The sequence below is a fragment of the Eufriesea mexicana genome, unplaced genomic scaffold (assembly GCF_001483705.2).
Source record: "Eufriesea mexicana isolate 0111107269 unplaced genomic scaffold, ASM148370v2 scaffold6825, whole genome shotgun sequence".
Taxonomy (NCBI): Eukaryota; Metazoa; Arthropoda; class Insecta; order Hymenoptera; family Apidae; genus Eufriesea; species Eufriesea mexicana.
In genome coordinates, this window is record NW_016914676.1 from 217,938 (window position 1) to 240,068 (window position 22,131).

Genomic DNA, 22,131 nt, shown 5'->3' on the forward strand with positions numbered 1-22,131 from the left:
ATAATTTTTCATTCGGCATTGTGTTATTAATTACGTTTTAACACATACTTTCAATTAATTAATTTTTATCTAAAATTATTTCCTGGTAATTTAGTTACAGTATTTTCGTTAAATTTATATTTTCTCAAAAATTTGTTTTTAAAATATTTAAATATTTTGTTCTATAGAAAGAATTACGAAAAAATTAAAAAGAAACGTTTGATATAATTATAATACTTTTATAGATACATACCAATTATATATATGCATACATGTATTTTATATTTAAAGCTTTATGGTAATTTTTTAAATAAAATATCTTAATAAACCATAATGTTATTCAATATTTTGTCATTGAAGCGATTTTTAAGTGTTTTTGGTCTTATAATATATTTGTTAATTTTTTGAATGGATTTTATTTTGTAATTTAATATTGAAGATGTATTCAGTAGTGTATATTTAGTTCAGAGTATTGCCATAGAACATGGTATTTTATGTAATTCAGAATATACTATTTATTGAAATGGAATGAAATATTAAATAAGTTTAAATAATGAAATAAAAAGATTAGACAAACATTTAAGTTGTGTATCAGTGAAAATATGGAAGATTTAGAAAGTGCAGAAGAACAGAAACAGAAAAAGATACCTTTTTCCATTCTTGGAGAACCAGTAATTAAAACATATTGTCAAAGAAATGCTTTAATGAGTGCTATATCTGGAGGCATAATTTGTGGATTAGTAACATTTTTGTTTACCAGTAATCCATCAAGGTCTACACGTATAGGAATGTACAGTTACTTAGGAATAGGATGTACTTATGCAGGCTTTTGTGCATATGAGGAGTATACATTGGGAAAACAAACAAGAGAACTTAAAAAACTTCTATATAGAAGATCTCGTTTAGTAAATAACGAAGACACAGGATAAGTTGATTCCATAAAGTTTGTTGAAATTGGTTTAGACTCTTGAAATTTATGAAAACTTGTATGTACATATATAATTTTCATGAGTCATGGAAACTATAAAAGTAAATTGTGTAAGCGATATTTCTGTAACAAATTCTTACTTTATGTTTATGTATTTGTTTGTAATATTTTATTAGTAATGTAATATGTATAATAAAAAGTAAAGTGATATAAAAATGTTATTTCGTGTATATAACCTAAACATAAATAATAAAGCTCAAACATATAAACAATATTATAATCAATAATAATAATATGTAATTAACACTATTTAATTAAAATGTTGTTTGTGTTTTATTCATGTTGATATTATTAAATGTCTTATTGGATATATTATTATTTAATGCATGCTATTTGAATTATTTAATTTATAAATTAATTATATATATATATATATATATCCTTTTGGATTAGCAATTAATATATTTCACTATATGTATTATGTTAGTTTAGTTATATATAATTTTTCATGTGTAGATGATTAGGTACATTGATAATAAAGGTAGATTTAAACAAGGAATTAGTAACATATTTTATTTAATGTATAAATAAATGATAAATTTAAATACCACAAATATTTATCAATATTAACAATATATTTTTTAAAATAATATAAAGAAGCTTATAAATTGAATTGTATGTATAAAATTCGATAAATATTTATAATATTTAAGATATAAACAGGTAATAAAATTGTTATTTTTTGTATGTTTCTTTTCATTTTTTTAATATTTTATTACATATGGTATGAAATAACTATTTAAATATGAAATTATGTTGTAAAAAATTTAATTGCTTACTATAATATGTACATATTATAGATCTGTAATATTTACGCATACAAGAGTAATTTTTTATGTAAGTTTAGTAAGTTGTTTAAATTTATGTTTCAAAAATTTACAGTAGATGGTGCTGAAGAGAATGTAGTATTAGGCGAAATTCTATCTGCTGTATGTTCATTGGTGTTTGACGCTTGGTAGGGTGTGTATGACATCACGACGCATGTTTCGTACTATCGAATATGCTGAGTGACAGGTGGTGTAGTAGTTCTGTTACGTACTGTGTATCGAGGATACAAGTCGTATCCTCGCGTCACGCGATCGGCACGTTGTCATTCGTAGGTGTCAGTGTTAAGTTTTGTGATGCATACCACGATTTTACGCAATCTACTTGAGAGATTTAACTCTGTGAGAAGAGGTGAGTTTGTTACTTTAAGTAATATTAAAAATTCAGCTCTTTAAAATCTGATGTTATCTTTATATACATGCAGATGAACAAAATTTTGTTGAAATAAGAGGAAATCTCCATGATGCTTTGTGTTCTGTGTTTTAAGTTTTATAGGTACATCGATAAATTTTTACCGACAAACTCTTTTGATTATTTATCCAATAGTATTTATTTATATACGAGTATAGTTTTTAAATCGTTTAAATATTTTTTTATCTATTTCCCTTAACTCGCTTAAAAACGTTTAGATATAATAATTAGGTAATTTATGGTTGCATTTTATGAAAATGTGTGATTTTAATACGTATGTAAAATGAGAATTCGAGGACGATCGAATTTGCTTAGGACTTGACGACATTTTACATGTAAATAATGAATGTAATCTTTAATCTTCCATATGTGTTGTCTATCATTTTTGTATGGCATTTATTATAAATCATTACGACAGCAAGCAAAAGAGAGACTGGACACAATCTTGGGCAAGGTTTGATAATATTTATGGCAAGTTGTTGGTATGAAAAAGAACAATTTATTTTTTCCAGTGTTTTTGAGACAGCTATACAACAGGCCAGGCATAGAGCCGCACGGAATTTTATTTCTGTGAGTAAACACGAGTGCATTACAATACGATTTTCAAATACTTTTTGGCAAAGAGGTGTTTACAAAAGGTTAAGGTGCATGCATAACGCATTTGGGGGTTTTTATCTTTCTCACGATCAACTAACATTGGTTTATTATTTTCATTTCTTTGCTTTTTTTCTTTCTCTTTGATTTTCTTTTGTTTTTAATAAAATAGAAGTGATTTTACATTATGTGTATTAAAAGTTGTGTTATATGACATATGTAAGTTGTTTAAGTGAACGTAAATTTGGAAAGGTTAGTTCAACTGAGTGAATTACGTTTATAGTAACTTTATATTGACTAATTTTCATTGGAAATTGAAAAATTAAGACACAACTGCCTTATATCAATATATATCTGTCTTAAATATTACACGAGGTTAAGTCGTGCAATATGGTTAAAGTATATTATCTGTTACTTCGTATTCCAATGCTATAACTAATTTCCGATAATACCACGAGCGAGTGCCTTTTGTGCAAACCATCAGCTCTTCAATATTTCGGTCAGTATCGATTGCAGGATGTGAAACTGGGTAGGGTCCCCCATTTGAAATATCACAATGCGGATTCTAGTTTTACATATCTTTTCTCTTTCAAAGTTTTTCAAAATAATATAGTAAGTAATGGTTTCTTTTTTTAAAGGTAAATCAACGTACAATATTAATTTTCAAATTCTGGTATATAATATTATATTGTTATTTTTACAGTCCTTTTAGAGACAAATATATTTGTATATATACCATATTAATAATCCAAATCTTCAAGCGGCGTAATTTTGTAATCGTATATAAAGTCTAAATCGCATAAATTTAGCAAAGTTTTTGTTCATTCTGTTCACATACATGTACATATATTTGAAATATCCTTGAGAAATAAAATAAATATTCGTAGACTTTAATAATTTTAATATTGCTTTTACATTAGTTGGTGTTAATTATAAAATTAAAGGAAAAGCAACATTTTATTGTACGTTAATGTATTTATGAAAAAATACAAATATTCAAGTTAGCGACATATCTAATTATTTTCCAAAAAACAACGAAAAATGTTATCCCAAGTATAAAGTAAATTACATAGTAAAATAATTATCATAATTATAAGATTAAGGAAATAGAATTTTCGATAACAAATTTTAAATTTCTTAAGAAATTTTGTATACAAATCGGCAAATTTAAGATTGATAGTATTCAACCCATTTTTGTTGAATTAATATATTATACGAATTTTGCAGAAATATCATTTTTCCTACTCAATGAAAGATATATCATTATATATTCTCGTTTATTTTTTTTTATTCTACTAGCGTGGAAATATGATTAGAATGGTCATTGATTTGTAACGAATCTTCATAGTCAACGGTTGTTGAGCACCACTTTTATATTTTTACGTTATTACTGCTGTGAACCATTGTGAACTAATTATTTTAATAATTTGATATGATCGAAGGTCAAGAAATGTTCCCACGACCAAGAAATCGGTAACACTTCCCAAACAAACAGGGTTCATGCATTCAGAGTGCTCTGAATATGGCGAATTGGGCCAGTGCCATTTATCGCCCTACATCTTGGAATCACGACATACCGCCACCTTTCACCATTGATTTGATGTATTTAAGGTTAAATTCCTTGCTAAGGTTTTGCCTCTCACCTGTACCTTTTCGTCTGTTTGTGAGTATTATCACGATAACGTAAATTCTCATTAACGTTTCTTGCTTGTTAGGAAACTTATTGAAAAGTTGGAAGAGCGAGATGTATCAGATGCTTCGATGGTTGTAACAGATAATTCAATCGTGTTCTTTCATAGAAATACAACGTATTCAGTTTGCATTTTAGTAGACAACGTTTGCTTCGTTTTCTTGGAGAGAAACTTCAATTGGTTCATAGACATTATAAATCAAAGAGTTTGTATCTATGTACAAATAATATTTAGCAGAAATTGACCTTCTAAAACGTTATGTAATCTGGAAGTTAAATATTATCGTATTTTATTAGTATTCGACTAGTTTGGGTAGTAAGGAATTGAATATCCTTTGTTATTCTTCAGATTTTTAATATTTTTATAATATTAAGATTAAGGTATTCTTAATATTCTCGAATATTCAATTAAATTTGAATTTATTACAATTATGATTTCGACGGTCCAGATGAAAGTACAAAATCATAATTAATCCCTCTTTTTTAGATCTTTGGAAGTTTGTTTAAAAATATCAGTTATATATTCTATTACTTCCATTATGTAGTTAGTATAAATGAATTATTTGGTAAAGTTATTGCTATATTCAATATAGACGAGAAATAGAGATTTTAAATGTAGGCTAATTATAATTACAAAATATTATTATGTATTAAATATGAGTAAGTAAGTAGTAGAGATTGGCAACGAGTAGATTGAAATTAGTTACTTATAAAATTGAAAAATTTATAATAAGATTTTTGAGAGAGTCACCAAAGAGTTACAAAAACTTTTTGAACAATTTATAAAGATAGCTTTCAGCAGTTATGTTGGTTATTTAAAATTTTTAAGTTTATTTCTTTATCTATTTCCTACAGAAAATTACAATTCTACACATTTCTTTGATTATGATTTTATAGTAAAATGATGTGCGAATTTTACCTTTAGATGTATTTTATGTTGCATCGGTGATATTTCTTGCAATACTGCGTCCACTTCGCTCATGCGTACCCACACGCGTGGATACACAGCATCATCGTTTGAGAACTTCCGTTCATACCAATGAAAGTACTCAATTGCCCAATGGTACCTGTTGTGAACCATTAACCTGCATCGAGAACACGTATAAAGGGAAAGCTCGAATTGTGCGACATATTTAAGCGAACATTGTAGAGAATAAAATTGAATAATTATTTCTTATAGAAGTTCTTAAAACTATTGCTAAATAGTTTCACTGAAATATTAGTAAGCATTAATCTATAAAAGGTGAGGAAGGAATAAAATATTTATATTGTCTATTAATCTAATTAAAATTATAGATTTACATTTGCTTTCCTAGTAAGGATCAGAGCTTTCTTAGTAATGCAACTATTTTATTTAATTTCTATCAATTGACTAAATAATTATTAAAATTAGTAGTATTTCCGATATGATTGGTAAAGTATCAGTGGAATTACACAATGGCATGCTGTTTAATAATTAATCATTTAACGGAATAATTAGTTATTAAACATCTGTTACTGAGTTTTGTATTGAAATTGACACTAATATAAAGCTTTATCTAACTTTCCTAATTAATTCCATGTTACGTAGTAAACACGTAGTAAAGGTGTTCACATGGGAATATAACATAATTGAATAACAAAATTCAATTAAATCCGCTAACATGATTAAACAAATAATACAAAATTTCATCCATTTCCTGCCCATCATATTTTGTAACATAAATTAACAGAAATTTTGATTTATCCCGAAACATGATTTTCAACATAATTCAGCTGTAAAGCCGAATCATTATAAGCGATTTTCGTGTTTAATGGAACATTACTTTCACTATAACGGAGATAGTAAATAGCCTCAAATCGTTTTACTGCATTGCAATTGAGTTCGAATCATTCTTATTACTGCTTATAATGTCATACATAAAAGATATATTTGCATATTAAATAGATAAAAATAGAAATCTAAATTTATTGTTAATTTTACTTATGAAATTAAAGTAAAAGATTTTGGAAATATTGTTCTGTTGTTTATTCAATATAAATGAATAATTTTTTAATATATATGTACATATGTACATTAAAATTATGTTTATGAAAAATATATAAAATTTATAAAATTATATTTCTTTAGAATTTAAAAAACATACATAACATGAAGATATGGCATATTTGTAGGAATATAATTATATCTGTAACTTATTTTAGTATAGTGAGTTGTAGTATATATATGTATATTTAGTGGGTTTTGTGTGTGCTTGTATTTATTTGTAATGTTATGATATGCGTAAGTTGATGATATATCATGACTAAAATTAGTTATGATAGTAGTATTATTTGGACATGACGTTGAATGGTACTTTGAAGGTTTTTGAGGATTTGTCTGTTAAATATTTACTTACTCTTCGTATATATGTTCTGTAGAATATATATTGAAAATCTTTTCAATGTTTTTTATTGAATTGATGGCGGAAATGATAAATTAAATACAAGCAGGTAACTTGAGGAAAATATATAATGTAAAATAACATATAACAATATATAATACACGTATAACATAAAAAGTAATTTTTTAAATAATTGCCTCAAAAATATCAAGATTTTTGATATCTCTTAAATTCTAATTGAATTGTATATTTTGGTATCATAGTCCAAAGAATGAGATTGTGAATTTTTCTTTTAATTTAATTAAAAAGTCACGTTTCCAAATTTTTATCATCTCATATTAATATTTTAAATTCTAATAATCTACTCAACAAAGTTTTACTATCTTTAAAAAGCTTAAAAGCGCTGTTTTTTCTATATGTACGAACTAAAGATATTTACATTTGTAATGAGATACTACAAGGTATATATTTATTTTTACAGAAACGTTCACACTTACTTGATTCCTTTAGATACATGCTTGTTTTCCTAATCTCTGTCACGCATCTCTCACATTATCTTCCACATTCTTATGTAACTTATACGCTCTATTCAAATTTACATTTGCGAGAAAGTGTTCTTTCTACTATTTACTGACGTGACATGTGTATCTTGTTTGGCAACATCAATTCAGTAAATCATATAGTATTAGGTTTTTCCTGTTTCTAACAAACCATTGTGAAATATCTTTTTTCTATCTTTACACATCCTATATTTTATTTATTATTAAATGATACTGTAAAATTAAATTCACAAAATAATTCACAAACAATTTATTATTAATAAATAAGTAAAGGATATAGTAAAGAGTTAAATGGAATATATACTGCATCGATATTTTGCGATGCAATTATATTCTGCATTTCTTGATTGCTGTGGTTCAGGTATTTAAATTATTGTGTTAAGATTTTTGCAATATTTATAATATTAGATAATGAAGGAGGCAGAGAATGAGGGAGAAATAATTAAGGATAAGTTTTTACGATGCATTTACATCGGTTTGTAAGATATGTATTTATTGTATATACATTATTTAACACGTTCGGGGCTGATGACTCTACATATACAATTTATAATATTCAATCACAATAATCAGTAGAATTATCTATAGAAAATTTGGAAGTATTGGTAGTATTTTGTTATATTAACGAAAATCCAATATATTATTGAAAACAGTATAATTTTTGTCATAAGGTAGTCTAATAAATTTTCGTAAAACTCATAAAACTAGACCTTCTAATAATGCTTATCTCACGAAAAGATCAATATTAAAACCAATAACCAAAGAGCTATCAAAGTAATAAAATTATACAAAAATAAGAAAATAAAGAGAGAAGTATATGAAAAATAAAAATCGAAATTCAGAATTAAGTAAAGTTAGATAAACAGCGAGTAATTCGCGACCAGGGTTGCCGGAAACACTCGACATGTTCCGGTTCGTGGAGATTGTTCCACATTAAGTCGTCAGCCTCGAACGATTTGATGTTCATAATAATTCTGTACAATATGATTTAACGATTGTTTGGTTGCATTCAGATTGTGCTGGGACACGGTTGGAGAATCTATATGGGGCAATGCGTGTCTCGTAAGGCGGGCGCCGTCATCGCAACCGGTCATCGCGACTCGCTCACTTATCGTATTATGGACAAACCTGCCAAGGTAAATCATATAAAAATATTCACATTTCTTTTATCAACTCTTTGTGGTTCTGGGTTCAGTATGATTGGATAAAGATTTTACGATTTAACCTTTTGCATTCGAAGACTTCTTCGCTACAGCGAAGTGCAGCTCGAAGAAGCTTTTCTGCTCTAAAACGTTACCTTAAATGTTATTTTAAACTTCATACCGGTTATAAATTTTTGTACTTTTACCGAATAGCGATTGATACAAAGGGTTAGTAGGTTCACTCAATGGACAATGATTTTGTTCTAATAGGTTCAATGCTTCAGAAGATTGCAAACTAAGAAAAATTTGAAATTGTGAAAAAATGTATAATAGCAAAGTATAATTGAATAACTTTATCTATAAAAATATCTTTATTTTTTGTAAATGTCTTTGATTTACGCGTGTTGAACTATACGATGCAAATAAGTGTGAATATATTGAAAAAATTTTAAGAATATTGGGAACTGCAAGGAGTTAATGTCCTTTTGTAATCCTTTGTTGACTTGTCCTCTCGATGTTCTGTTTCATTTTTAATTTTACTATATAAGACAGCTTCATTTTTATTTCTAATTTTGTTGCATAAGGCATAGCTTTTTATGTTGTAATTTAATTTAACAAAAATACCAATTTAGATACATTATTAATTAGGAAAATATAAGCAATGTATAATATTGCGTATAATCGTTTAAATTATCTTTTCGGTGAATAAATAGTTATTTTATTAAAGTTTTGAATATTTTTGATAAAAACGTGTCTATATGAGTGTCTATACACCGTTGTTTCTACAATAATTTATTGCAAATTATATTTAAAAGAAAAATTATAAAAATAATTTCTAACAAAACACGACATCGATTTCATAATAATTTTAACGTTAATAATAATTTTGAATCATGACAATCTTCTAAATAATACAAAATTATGAATATCTCCCATTTATTTTATGTGCACGCATAAAATTGTAATACACATAAAAAGAAGGAAGAATATAGTATTAACGAAACAGTTAATAATACATAGGAAAGATCTAAAGGATTTGGGTGTAATTGAAATGTAGTATATATCTCGAGGAGGAATAATGTTTTAGAGTACTAAATTATGATAATGCAATTTACTCGATAAGAATAATTTGCAATGCTTATCATATGCAAATTAAAGATGTAATTACGTATACTGAGAAAAAGGAGGGTTCACGCAATATTTTTAGTAGAGCACTGTACGGTTCCTTTTAACTTCCGGTGCATTCATCCCATTAGTTCTTTTCCAGATTTCTAAACCCGTATACAATAGCGCATAATACCGATAGGGAGTCAGAATAGGCAATGTACTATGTAAGTAACTACGTGGTTCATTATTTGTAAGAGTTGAATGATAAAATCTTATAGAAAGCACCCCATTGATATTAATTATACGCTACAGTTCACGAACAAAGTAAAATTCACATCATTATACCTCAACCATAAAGAAGTGTACTTTGTATCGTTAGATGTCCTCTTGCAGTATTTTCGATATACAGTTGCTTACAAAGGTATTGAAACGTTTCAGTTTATTCGTTATTTTATTCGTTACAAATTCGAGTTCGAGTGGTACATATATTTTTATAAGTTATTCTAAATCTCTATGTACCTTCTAACAAGGTATTATAATTACAATTTTTAGGATATTAGAATATTAAATAACATGCAATTGTTGGATTAGGTTTCGTAGTGACAAGCCATTATCTTTTAACTTTTATTTAATTGTATGAGTAATATATTAAAATTAAATATGTCAATATTCATGTACATATTTTACAAATATAGATTCATAAATATGATTACTTTTAACTCCAAGGGGCCATTATTTTTTTATTCTCGTTGAACTGCATATGTAATATTTTTAGTTGCATTATAAATAATTATAAAGAATTATTACATACTAAAATTAAATCATACAAGTATTAAGCTGGTATAAAATTAAACTGTATAGGTATTAATATACCCATACAAAATTAAATGATATAAATATTAATAAAGATACACTATAAATACACTAGACCCGTATATTTATTGTAAAAGCATAGTACATGTATGGTACCGTTCAAAATAAACAGAAAGGTATCAGTAAATATCAGTGTTGAGGCCAAAATATTTCTGTTGTGTATACTCTCTCCATTAGTAAGTAGTCAGTCTCCTTTCCATGGTAATTAATCTTGTTTCGTGATTCTAACTACGTAGATAGGCTGTGAAATTTATTTATTGGGAAATAAAAATATAAATAAATTATAAAAAGTGTGTGTTAACTAACGTGATATATTGTAGTATCGTGTTAAAGTACCATAAAAGTGACATAAAATACGTACATGTATTTAGAAACTAGATTTACTAGATTTATTTCAACGTTTGTTATTTATTTGTAAAGTTTACATCGCGTCTTTATGTATATTTTATAGTTTCAAAAGCATAGCGTTAAAAAAATTGTATTGAAGTATATATATTTTTTTGGAAAAAAGGAAAGTACCGAATAGTTTTATAGAGAAGGATACATTGCAGAGAATATCCTCAATATCAAATCACGTCGAGATATAGGGAAAATATTCTAGTCAATAAATTTCAATTGAATTTATTTATCTACGGAAAGAAAGAAAAAATATTTTCTATAGTGAAATAAAATAAATTTTTGCATGAAACCGAACAGATTCGATATCCTTCTCGAACGAGTAAACATGAATGAATCGGTGAAAGCGAGGAGCTTGCTGAATGAAAAAAAGAATAAACGGCGATAAAGGTATACATCTTTTTTATGAATTTCAATTACAGAACTGGTATTTTATAAACAGAGCAACAAAGTATAACTGGTTTCAGTGACTTTCCTTTAATGTATCAGTTTTATAAAAAGTTACGAAGTAGTTTGATAGTAATGCAAATTTCGATAAATATGTGGTTGAGAATAAAATTATTCATTGTTACATTATTAGAAGTAAATTTTGAAAATTAAAATTATTTATATATTTGATTCTCATGTAGGATAATAATCGAAGAGATCGTTTTCAAAATGACCCATGATTTCTGATTTTGCCGATTTCGTTAATTTTTCAAGAAAGAATAAAACATACTTTACAATTTGTTTTTCTTTTCTTTTCCTATTGTTTCGTACGAACCTTTCAGTTTTGTAAATTTCCTTAGCAAGAAGGGCTTAGAAATTAATTGAGAATTGTATTAAATTTCACAGTGCTGAATTATTTGATAAAGTAACTAGATATAACGTGCCCATTATCTACTTAAATCTCATTGACGTTTAGTGAGATATCGAATAACTTTAAAGCCGCAACGCACTATATGTATACAAGCTAGCTATTCATCAGTATTGATTTATACCTTGGATTAATTTTATTCTCATGCATGGTTTTTTCAATAGTTTAAAGACATTTAAAAAATTATTTAGCTTGTATTTATCAAATATACTACGTAAATTAAATTATTTATAAAAATAAAATTGTTTGTATCATATTTATATATCATATTTATATATTAATATATATTATATATTATATATTATATAATATATAATAGTTAAATATGAAATTTCATACTATTTCTTGTAAAATATCTAAAGTATGATCATCTTTAATTTCAAATACAAATTTCTGCCCATTACTGGATACATATTAATCTCTTTCATTCATTATATTTTTCTGTATTATGATTCTTCATATGGTTTACACGGGTATAGTTCAAAATGATTAATTCTACTTTTCAACTTTTTATTTAACTTTATTGCCAAAGTTAAGTGTTACCAAGCGTTACCAAATAGTTATCAAAGTCTTATATTTAAAATAAAATTCAGTTTTTTGGTTCATAGAGATAATTGATTTGAGAAGTTAGTAGTTCATATGATGATTTGAAGTTTATTCTTATATAAGGCTTTATTCTGCTGTTGCATTTTTTAATTTGTTTTTTTCGCGTAATTTGATTAAATTGTAGTTGCTCGAACACTCTCAAAACTTAGAAAGTCCTAACTGTTCGAATCGAACATGTATCGAAGGATGGTGAATAAGTACCCTAACTGCATGCCCACCTACTTTTCAGTACATTCCACATAGCAATTCTAGGCACTAGCGTAGTCAACGTAACATTCTGATTTTAAGAGAAATTTTATCTCGTGAATTTATTTTTCAAAAGTCGATTATTTCTAATATTCCAAGAAGATTAAAGATACCAATGATGTGTATAATTTATTTGATATTATATTACGTGAAATAGAACAGAGTAATATATCAAAAAATTTAGTAGTATTATAATACTTTAGTTAGTACTGCTATAATAATATTAAGAAAAATATTCTACTTTTGTATCTTAAATATTTTCAGAGTTAACTTAAATATTTATCACAAGGAAATAATGATATTTAATCGAGTAATACAAATAGTATATAATAATATAATATATTAATAGTGATATAAATAATAAATAAAATTATTATTAATATATCGTCATTAATAAGAAAATATTTATGCTATAGGACATGCTTAAAAATATTTGTTTCATCCAGTGTAATAGTAATTTGGTATGTGTGGAATGCAATAATAATCAAAGGATATAGCCGAAGCAATAATGTTTTTTGGAAATTCCCTGACCATTGGTTACGCCACTGTCTAGATAAAATATACATCACGGGCTTTCTTGTTCTTCTCCGTCCTTTCACTCTACCATTTGTAGCATTTCAATATACATGTCTGATTTTTCGCATTACTTCCTGCATTGGAGTCACTTAAAGGCTCTTCTTTTTATGCATTACGCGTTCAAGAACTTGTTTCGACGTTTTAGAGCGAGTTATGCTACACACAAGAGGCTTCTTGCTGCTAGAAAATTTATATGAAACGTTATCGTGTTGATCACAGCGATCGACATATTCATATTCAGCTACCTTTATAGGCAAATGAAATCCCATGGTTTCGTAGAATTTATGATACTGTAATTTGATAAATATGAATTGCAAATTGGCTTGAACCAACGAATAATGTTACTTCCTCCAATTAACCCAATTATTGTATAACTTCATGTAATCACGTTCATAAGGTTTTCGATTGTATCTTTATTTTTCCTACATATCTTATTCATATTCTATTGCTTAATTGAAAAATTTATCTTCGGCTGTGAGTCTGAAATTTTCTCATCCTTCATTCTATTGGCGAAGCAGCGTTAGGCTTGTTTTTCCTTAGCCTAGAATTTCTTTCAATGTTAGGATTATATTTTTTATACTTCATAATTCATTATAATACAATGTTACAAAATACATCCTCTCATTCTTCAAAAATTGCCAACACATCAAACATTTACAAACAAAGCAAAACGAAATAAAAGTGGAACCAACCAAAAATCAGAATCTTCTTCGATTTTAACTCAAAAGACTATAGAATGAAGCAAATACTGAAATCCGTTTGTTTCAGAATAATTAGAGCCTACGCGTGAATTACGTATATTCGTGGGTACCATTTACTACACTCGGCTCGAAATATCGAGTTATATAAGTAATTGTGTGAATTTATTCACTTAACCAAAGTTCGTTGTATCGCGATACTGTAAGCGAATGCGCGAATAGTGTTTCGAATCTGATATAGCACTTCGATTACCGCACCGCAATGCTACACCCGTATCTTATAACTTCACGTAGCGGAAAAGCCAGCTGATTCTGTAAGATACGAGTTGAAGGTCATGCTAGAAAAGTTCAATGTCCTCTGTGTTAGTTCTACTGGTATTTCGAATTCTGTCCTTTTTTCGTTTTCATCGAGCTCAACTGGGCCAAATGGCACGAGGTCTCGCGTTAGCTTAGCTTTATCGCAGGTATAGCTGACGTTAGAGATACTTTTATCGATGGTCATTTATGAATAATTTTTATGAAACACAGTGGTACGTAGGGAATGGTATAATTGCGGAGGCACACGAAACACTTATGACACTTTATTTTCTGTTATCTTTGTAATTATTCCAGACTTGAAATACCGGGTTCTGTTTTGTTAGCCTCATTGTGTGCCATTTTCTGATGACGTATTTTGACGAACAGAGACGCTCTGCGGATTATACTCCGCTACTTATTATACTTGTTATATTCTACGCGCAAAATAAACGGTTTCACACCGTTCCCGCTATTTCACGACGTTTATCCATCCATGAAATAGTGAATTTGATTCACCGCGTTCATTGGATATTGTGCTGGTGCACTGCATTCCAGGTGTCTTATTTATAATAGTTATTATGTGTATATTTTCGAGTGTTTCATTTATTATATGCAAAGTAATTATGAAATTATTTATGTATATATACTTGTAAATATTTTGCAGTTTGTTCTCCGCGATTATATATCTTGTTATTTAATAGAGATATTAATTACCTTGGTATTGTGAAAAGAGAAATACAAAGCACCTAGAGGTACTTTTATATTCAATAATGTTAATGTTATATAACATTATATGCATAATGAAACTTAAATATGCGATTTTTTTTTCATTTACGATTACTAAGCTTAAATGATTGCTTGTCTAGAAAAAGCTGCGAATAATTATTTCAAACGGCAAATATTAAATGTGGTATTGTAATACATTTGTTCGTGACGTTAACTGAATAGGGAAGAATGATAGCAATTCTTTGTTTAGTGACGAATATACTCGTCATGGAGAGAAAAATTTACTTTTGCTATTTAAAATCCAATTTAAAGTAATAATTTCAAGCGAAAAAGCAGATAAGCTTAGGAATCTGTATAAAAACCAAGAAAATATTTAATATAAATAAAAAGATCTTGAACTTTGTACCTGATCACATTGACGTATAATCTATGGATATTATGCTTTATAATATGCGAATCTAATTGAAATATATGTGACTAGAATACAGACGATATCAGTTTAAAAACAAATGACGATAGGACTTCCTTTTGCGGTATTTCTACCGTTATTTTACGCTTACTGATCATACGTTACACCCATTCACGTTTCAGAGAACTTTCAATAATTTATATGTATTGTTTTCGTCCATGTAGCATTTTTTGTATTCTGGTTACTCGTACGGTCAGTTAGGGAAAATTTTTGAAAATGTGTTACATCGATATCAATCATCATTACAATTTGCTTGATTCTTCTTTATACCTTTGAATCTTTACCTAAATTATGTAACTTGCATTGGTCTTTACTGGAATAGTTACGTCAGATTTGGAAACAAGATATTTCACATTCTTTATTGATTTGCGAACTGTGGTATATTTTTTATTTTCTGAAATACATAAATTGAAATTAAAAATAGTGTTTATACAAGATATTCGATAAAAACTTAGCATTTGTCGGTATATAAGATATTACCCCTTCGTCCTATTTTTAATTTTAATATATGTATCTTAGAAAATAAAGAATATAGAAAAATTCGCAAATCATCACTTTATTTCTTTACTTTTGTAAGTAACTGGCCATATTTATTAAGGAATATTTCTGAAAAATAATATGTAAAATGTATTTAAAATAATGTTGCACATATTTTATAACTTTGTGTTTCTACAATTTCTTTTATTTCATTTTTTTATATCGTTTTTAAGAAAAATATTTTAATATTATATTTAAAAATCCATCTCCATGTCTTTAATTCATCTTTATCAATTTAATAATGTGCTATTCATGCAAAGTTACATACAGTGACGTACAATGTATTATTTTTTACATAGAAAAAAATATAAATATTCATATTATATATTTTTGATAAAATATATAATATTAACGCGAGTATCGCAAGGAGTTATTTCGATGACGATATATGATATGGAAAGAAATATTTAATATGCTATTGCACAATCGTTTAATGATATTAACGTGTTGTTTGCCGGACATGTACAATTACGTTGGTTGAATGCCTGTGGAGTACCGGACACGTAAGATTACGGATTTTGCATACCTTAGCAAAGGTCTGCGGACTGTGTTCTTTCTTTAGCTAGCGTGACTCTTGCGAAAAATATACTTCCTTTGTCTATTATAAAATAATTTTGTCATACGTAAATTGCAAGTATTATATGATAATTTATAAAGATTTAGAAAATTTCATCTGTTTTTATGTGTTAAAGTGTTTATGAACATTTTGACACATAAAAGAAATTTGTAAAGTAATGTTTGGTTGAAATTTATAATTTCATGATAACAATGTTATATTTATTTGTGTTATACGTTTCTATATAAATTAAGTATAGTAAAAGAATAATAATCTATATATATATATATATAATTATCTATATATAGGTTGTAGTTACTTCCTATGTTGTACTAGTTGTTTTATGTTTTCTTAAAAACTGTACTCAGTGTGAATAAGTATGTAGAAGTTTCTGAATGTCTTCATCTTGATCTCTTAATCTGTTTAACATACTTTGAAGCTTCTTAAATCTATTATTGTACTGTAGATTATAGAATTTAGACCTGTAAGCAAGAAAATTTACAGAATTTAAATGTGGTGAATGGGATTTTACAAAATTTTGTTGTTTCTTGAGATAAAAAAGAAGATATGTATATAATATCGACAATAAAATATCACAGCTAATATTGTTATCTGTAAATAATATTAATTATTAACAGATAATTTTAGCTTTCAATAATAGAATATTAGAAAGTGATCTTAGTTAATTATTTTTATTATTTTCTCTGTTCGCTATTTCAATGTCAGTTAATGTAATGATCTTTTATTAATAAGTTGACTATATGAAAATAAACAAATTCATTGTCTTGTAAACAGAAATTCCATTTCTTAAATTTCTAAGAAGAAATAATTCAATATAATTAAATATAATTAAATATAATTAAATATAATTAAATATAACTCTTGTCTTGTATGGTTTTAGACTTAAAACATCTTTTACCTTTTAAATATTGCTTCCTGTTAATGTTGCTTAACATTCAAAGTTCATAATCGATATTTAAATATATAGTTTATAAGATAATTTAATCTTGATAGATACAGTTTCATTCTTTGGCTTTACGTCCAAATCCCTAAATCACGTTTTACGATATTAATTCTTAAAAGAATAAAATTTGTGTAAAAAATTATTCAAAAGTCATTAAGTAAAAATGATCAAACATTACCTAAAAATAATATGTACATTTTCCCTAGAATAAGGTATAGGAGTTACGACGCATATTCCTTAGTACATGGTGCATTGAAGTATAGCTTCATTCAAACGTGACCGATAGATGTCAGGCAAATGCATGTGATTGATACGGCGTGCGTAGATTATGTATGGAAGAATGTTATGTGCCTATGTTTTTCGCACAGATATTCGTTTGCATGGCCGGTCGTGATATGTGAAAGTAATTAATTGTTTAGTTCATCACCGATGCTAATTCACTCGACCGTAGTTCTTGCTCTTTCCTTTCATTATATCCGCTTTCCATTGTTCTCCGTTATGCCAGTTGGTTTCATGGCGGGCATCCGCTAACCGGAAACAATATGAAAAAGAAACGCGAAACCAGGAGAATCAACACCTACGCTCGAGATACGGAGAAGGAGAAGTTTCTCTGTTTTTTACCGTGTTCTTTTGTGATGATTTTTTGAGCAATGGAACTTTTTCTCTTTGCATTCACTTCTTTCTTGCATTCACTTCCTAACCTTATTCGGGAAGTCTCGTGCATGTTTTATCGACAGGTATGCATCAATATTAAGATTATAGAAAAAAAATGTTAGTTCAGTTATTTGCTTACGAAATTTACGAATAGTTAAGATAAATGTTTATGGTCGAACAAGTACATGCATAATTAAGTAGTATATTTTCTTTTCTTTTGAATTAAATACGATAACAACGATTTTAAATATCTCGCGTGAATTGTATTAACGTGTAATTGAAGAAATTTCTAATTAATATTGGTTTTTACTATTTTAATGATATTCCAGCTTCTTTGTTATTGTAATGTATTTTTTGTTTTGAATTTTTATGATATGCTGAACTGAGAACCAAAATAACGCAAGACATATTGTTTATTCGTGTTTTCAAGTTTTAATTTTATAATGCCGCGACGTGCTAAAATTTTTTCAAAATATATGGTTTTTTCATAATTTATAAAATTCATTATAAGCTACGAAGTATAAACAAATGTAGAAGTAATTTTCAGTGTTTAATATTTAAATACACAAAAAAATTACTTTACAAGATGACATCATATTGTGTAATCTATATTTGTGATTATATTATCAGTTTTAAGAATTTGTGAATATTTAAACCTATGAAATGTTTTATACAATTTATCTTCTACTTTTGCTGTTTAAATTCCTCGATTGTACGCTAGATGGCAGAACACTGCAGAACTGCAATAAAACGGTTATCATTACTATTAATATCTCCACCGCTAATATTTAATACATTATATTTACAATTTACACGGTACTATAAAAGATAATTGTATATTGCAAAAATATATTAAATATACCAATTTCATACAGAAGTAGATTTAAAAAAGATATGTAATAGAATATTTAAAATTTTATAAAAGGAATGATAGTTTAATCAATTTATCAGCCATTGAAAAATGTTGGAAAGCAATTATTCCTATTAAATTTTGTCAAACTAACGAAGCATCTGTTTAAAATATTCAATACAAATAATTTATTTATCAATATAAATGGAATTAGTATTTAATTTTTCTATTATTTGATTTATTTCAGATATTAACTTACATTAACATTATAGTCTTATGTTACTATTTATTGATCATGAGTTTATTGTTTACGAGCGGTTCGATTTGCATCTGTCCTACAAAATAATTTCAACTGAAATATTATGATTTTGTTTAGATTCTTCATCTTGACGACCCATGATGAAAATGAAAAATGTTGATTATAACATCCAATTTCATGCTTCGTTAAAAGCTTGTATAATACGTTCTATAATTATGAAATCTGTACTTTAATGTGAATATCACTTTCGTAGAATACCGGTGCTCAAATTATTCTTAATTATTTTAGCAAAAAAACAGACGTACATTTTACCACTCTCACTGGTATCAACCTTTAATTAAATCAGAAAACCTTTGAAAAGTCAAACGGATTAATTTCTGGGTTAAGCTACTTGTAAATGAATAAAAAAAATAATATAGTCGTTTCTACGGTAAAATACTTATAATTTATGCTTACATTTAAAAACGAATGAATTACTTACATTACGTAATTATTAATACGAATTCATTCATTTTCATAAAATTTTTGGTTTACTATTATGTAATTCAAATTGTGCGATATTACAATTTTAATATAAAAATGTACACTACATCAATTACTATTTCTCCCTTATTTGTGTCTTATTATTTAATATTGCATTTCAGTTTATACTAAAATTTTTATTTATTATATTACCTATATTGCATTCTAATATAAACAATATTTGTATGTAATATCTATTTTTATTTTATTTATATTTATACTTAAAACTAGCAAAGTACTCAAAATGACTGAAAATCTTTTGTTTTTGCAATTACTAAAAGCATGCAGTTGTTTTGGCAAAATTGATATTGTTTTTTATTTATATAGATAATTATATAATTTAGTATTATTATACATAGTTAATATTATATGAGAATACTAATATATTGTATCAATATAGTATTAATATTAATATCATTATCCTATTACTATTCATTATAGCATCTTAAGTATGGCCATCTGTGTGTAGTATACTTAAACACAATAAAATATAAATATAAATAATGTAAAAATAAAAGAATAACTAAAAATATAAATAAAACAAATATAGATAAGAACACAAATAAAATAAGGAGAAAATTTGATATTGTAGTACAATTCTATTACTAACACTTCTGAATATTCCAGCTATTCATGCCTCAGAAAAATATATTCGCGATTTTGACATATTTCAATAACGAGGTTGCGAGGTGGAAGTAAAGCTAGTTGACCTATGTAAAAAAGTGCTGACACGGTCTCAGGAGTACGTGTATTGAAAAATAGAAGGAGAGAATAGCTCGTATTAAAGTATGATGACTCATCGCTATTACGATAATGTTGAGAAGAATCTGATCGACGTCACGCTAATTGTCAGCGTTATCTGCGAACTCTCTTTGCGTTTGCCAAGTTCAACGAGAAAGTTCGCTTTTCAGTGCACATCGTGCAAAGTCTGCGTCATCCGAGTGAAACGGGTGTTTTTCCACTCTTTTTATCTTCGAAAGTGAAAGAATAAAAGCTAACGTTCTGACGTGTCTTGCTTTACAGCGGATCATTTCTTGTTCGAAGCTCGAGATATGCTTTTTTTGGCCCATATGTTAGCTTAGAAAGGCAGGTTTCAAATTCGAATACATTACCATTTATTCGTCAGTAGTTGCATGTGGTCAGTGATTCTAGAAGAATAATCATTTCATTCTAGAGGTGATGTTTAATATAACAAAATTGTTTTCGCGTGTGGTATACCAAGTGATAATATAAATAAAAATATTTTTCACATAAATTATACGATATCTCTATGTTCCTTTTTCTTTGTTTATTTATTTATTTATTTTTTAAATTCGAATTTTTAGAATTTGGAAGAAGTGGAATTATTTTATATATTAGTATTTTTTACAAAACATAACGATCAAATGTGATTCTTTATAAAATGTATAAATGTTATTTATAGTATGTAACAAAATGATTGTAACATATTCTCATTTCAGATATTTTATCTAGTGAATTGAAAACCATACTTTGTGCATATCTTTTACACATAATAATTCTGAGGAAGTTACTTTCTAAAAGATTGTCTTTAATATTTTAATGCAAAAATAATTAACAAAAATCTCTAGAAATTCAGACTACAATGAGTGAAACATTCTACAAGCTGTACAATAGTATATTTACCAGCAGATGGAACGAAAGTTCTTTCACCTTGTGTTTTTGACTGAGGGTTGAAGTTTCTGCGTGAAGTGCAATATTAATGAGGGAAGGGTGGACGAGGGAAGAGTATTCAAGTAGCAGTGCTAGTTCACCAAGGAGGACTATAGAACATAAGACCCAGACTTCTAGTTGTAAAGCTGAAGAACATGGGAGGGCTTATCGTGCTGTCTGAAAGGGATATTGTGTGAAGTTCCATAGCACATGCCCTTTACATCCTCTTCTTGGATTCGAGTCGGTGATAAGGTGGTGAAGCTCGATTCGCAGTTTCAGGTCTGTGCCATTCAACGCGCATTGCTTCAAAGCAAGTTTAAAATTTCGTTATCAAGAAGTAACCGCGATATGAAAATTCATATGCAGTGTACAGGGTAGATCAAATAAAGCGTTTACAAGCGTGGTATTAGCAACGATATTATTGGGCATTTAAGCGGTTTCGAAATTACTTTTAAGATTTTTTTTTTTCTTTGATAACAGTGACACTATAATCATTAAACTAGTTGGAAGGATTTTGTATTTCTATATATCTGTCGAGCTCTAAAATTTCTTGTTTCTGCATTTGTCACGAACATATAGCTGATTTTAATAATTTTAATTTTTTTAAATTTTAATAAAATTAATGTTAACTTTTTTCCGGCAGAAGTTTAACTGTGTTATAGTCAGAACTCGAAATCAGTTAGTACTAGTATTGATTAGACGAAACTAACAATAAG

The 22,131-nt window shown here is 27.3% G+C and overlaps 2 protein-coding genes across 9 annotated transcripts in view; both read left to right on the forward strand.

Annotated features, from left to right (window-relative positions):
* The first annotated feature begins 515 nt into the window (after positions 1-515).
* Positions 516-908, forward strand: l(3)87Df (cytochrome c oxidase assembly factor COX20 lethal (3) 87Df). Its single transcript, XM_017906984.1, has one exon. It carries the CDS (start codon positions 582-584, stop codon positions 906-908), a length of 327 nt encoding a protein of 108 aa, XP_017762473.1. The 5' UTR covers positions 516-581.
* Positions 909-1,984: 1,076 nt separating this feature from the next.
* LOC108552458 (putative mediator of RNA polymerase II transcription subunit 26) overlaps positions 1,985-22,131 on the forward strand; it is a 74,288-nt gene continuing 54,141 nt past the window's right edge. For 7 of the 8 annotated variants that reach the window (XM_017907015.1, XM_017907010.1, XM_017907014.1 and 4 more), the window contains exons 1-3: positions 1,985-2,143; positions 2,716-2,773; positions 8,424-8,546. In XM_017907015.1, the coding sequence (XP_017762504.1) occupies positions 8,454-8,546 (93 nt within the window). In that variant the 5' untranslated portion in view covers positions 1,985-2,143; positions 2,716-2,773; positions 8,424-8,453. The remainder of the gene's footprint in view (positions 2,144-2,715; positions 2,774-8,423; positions 8,547-22,131) is intronic. The other variant, XM_017907011.1, reaches the window with a different exon arrangement.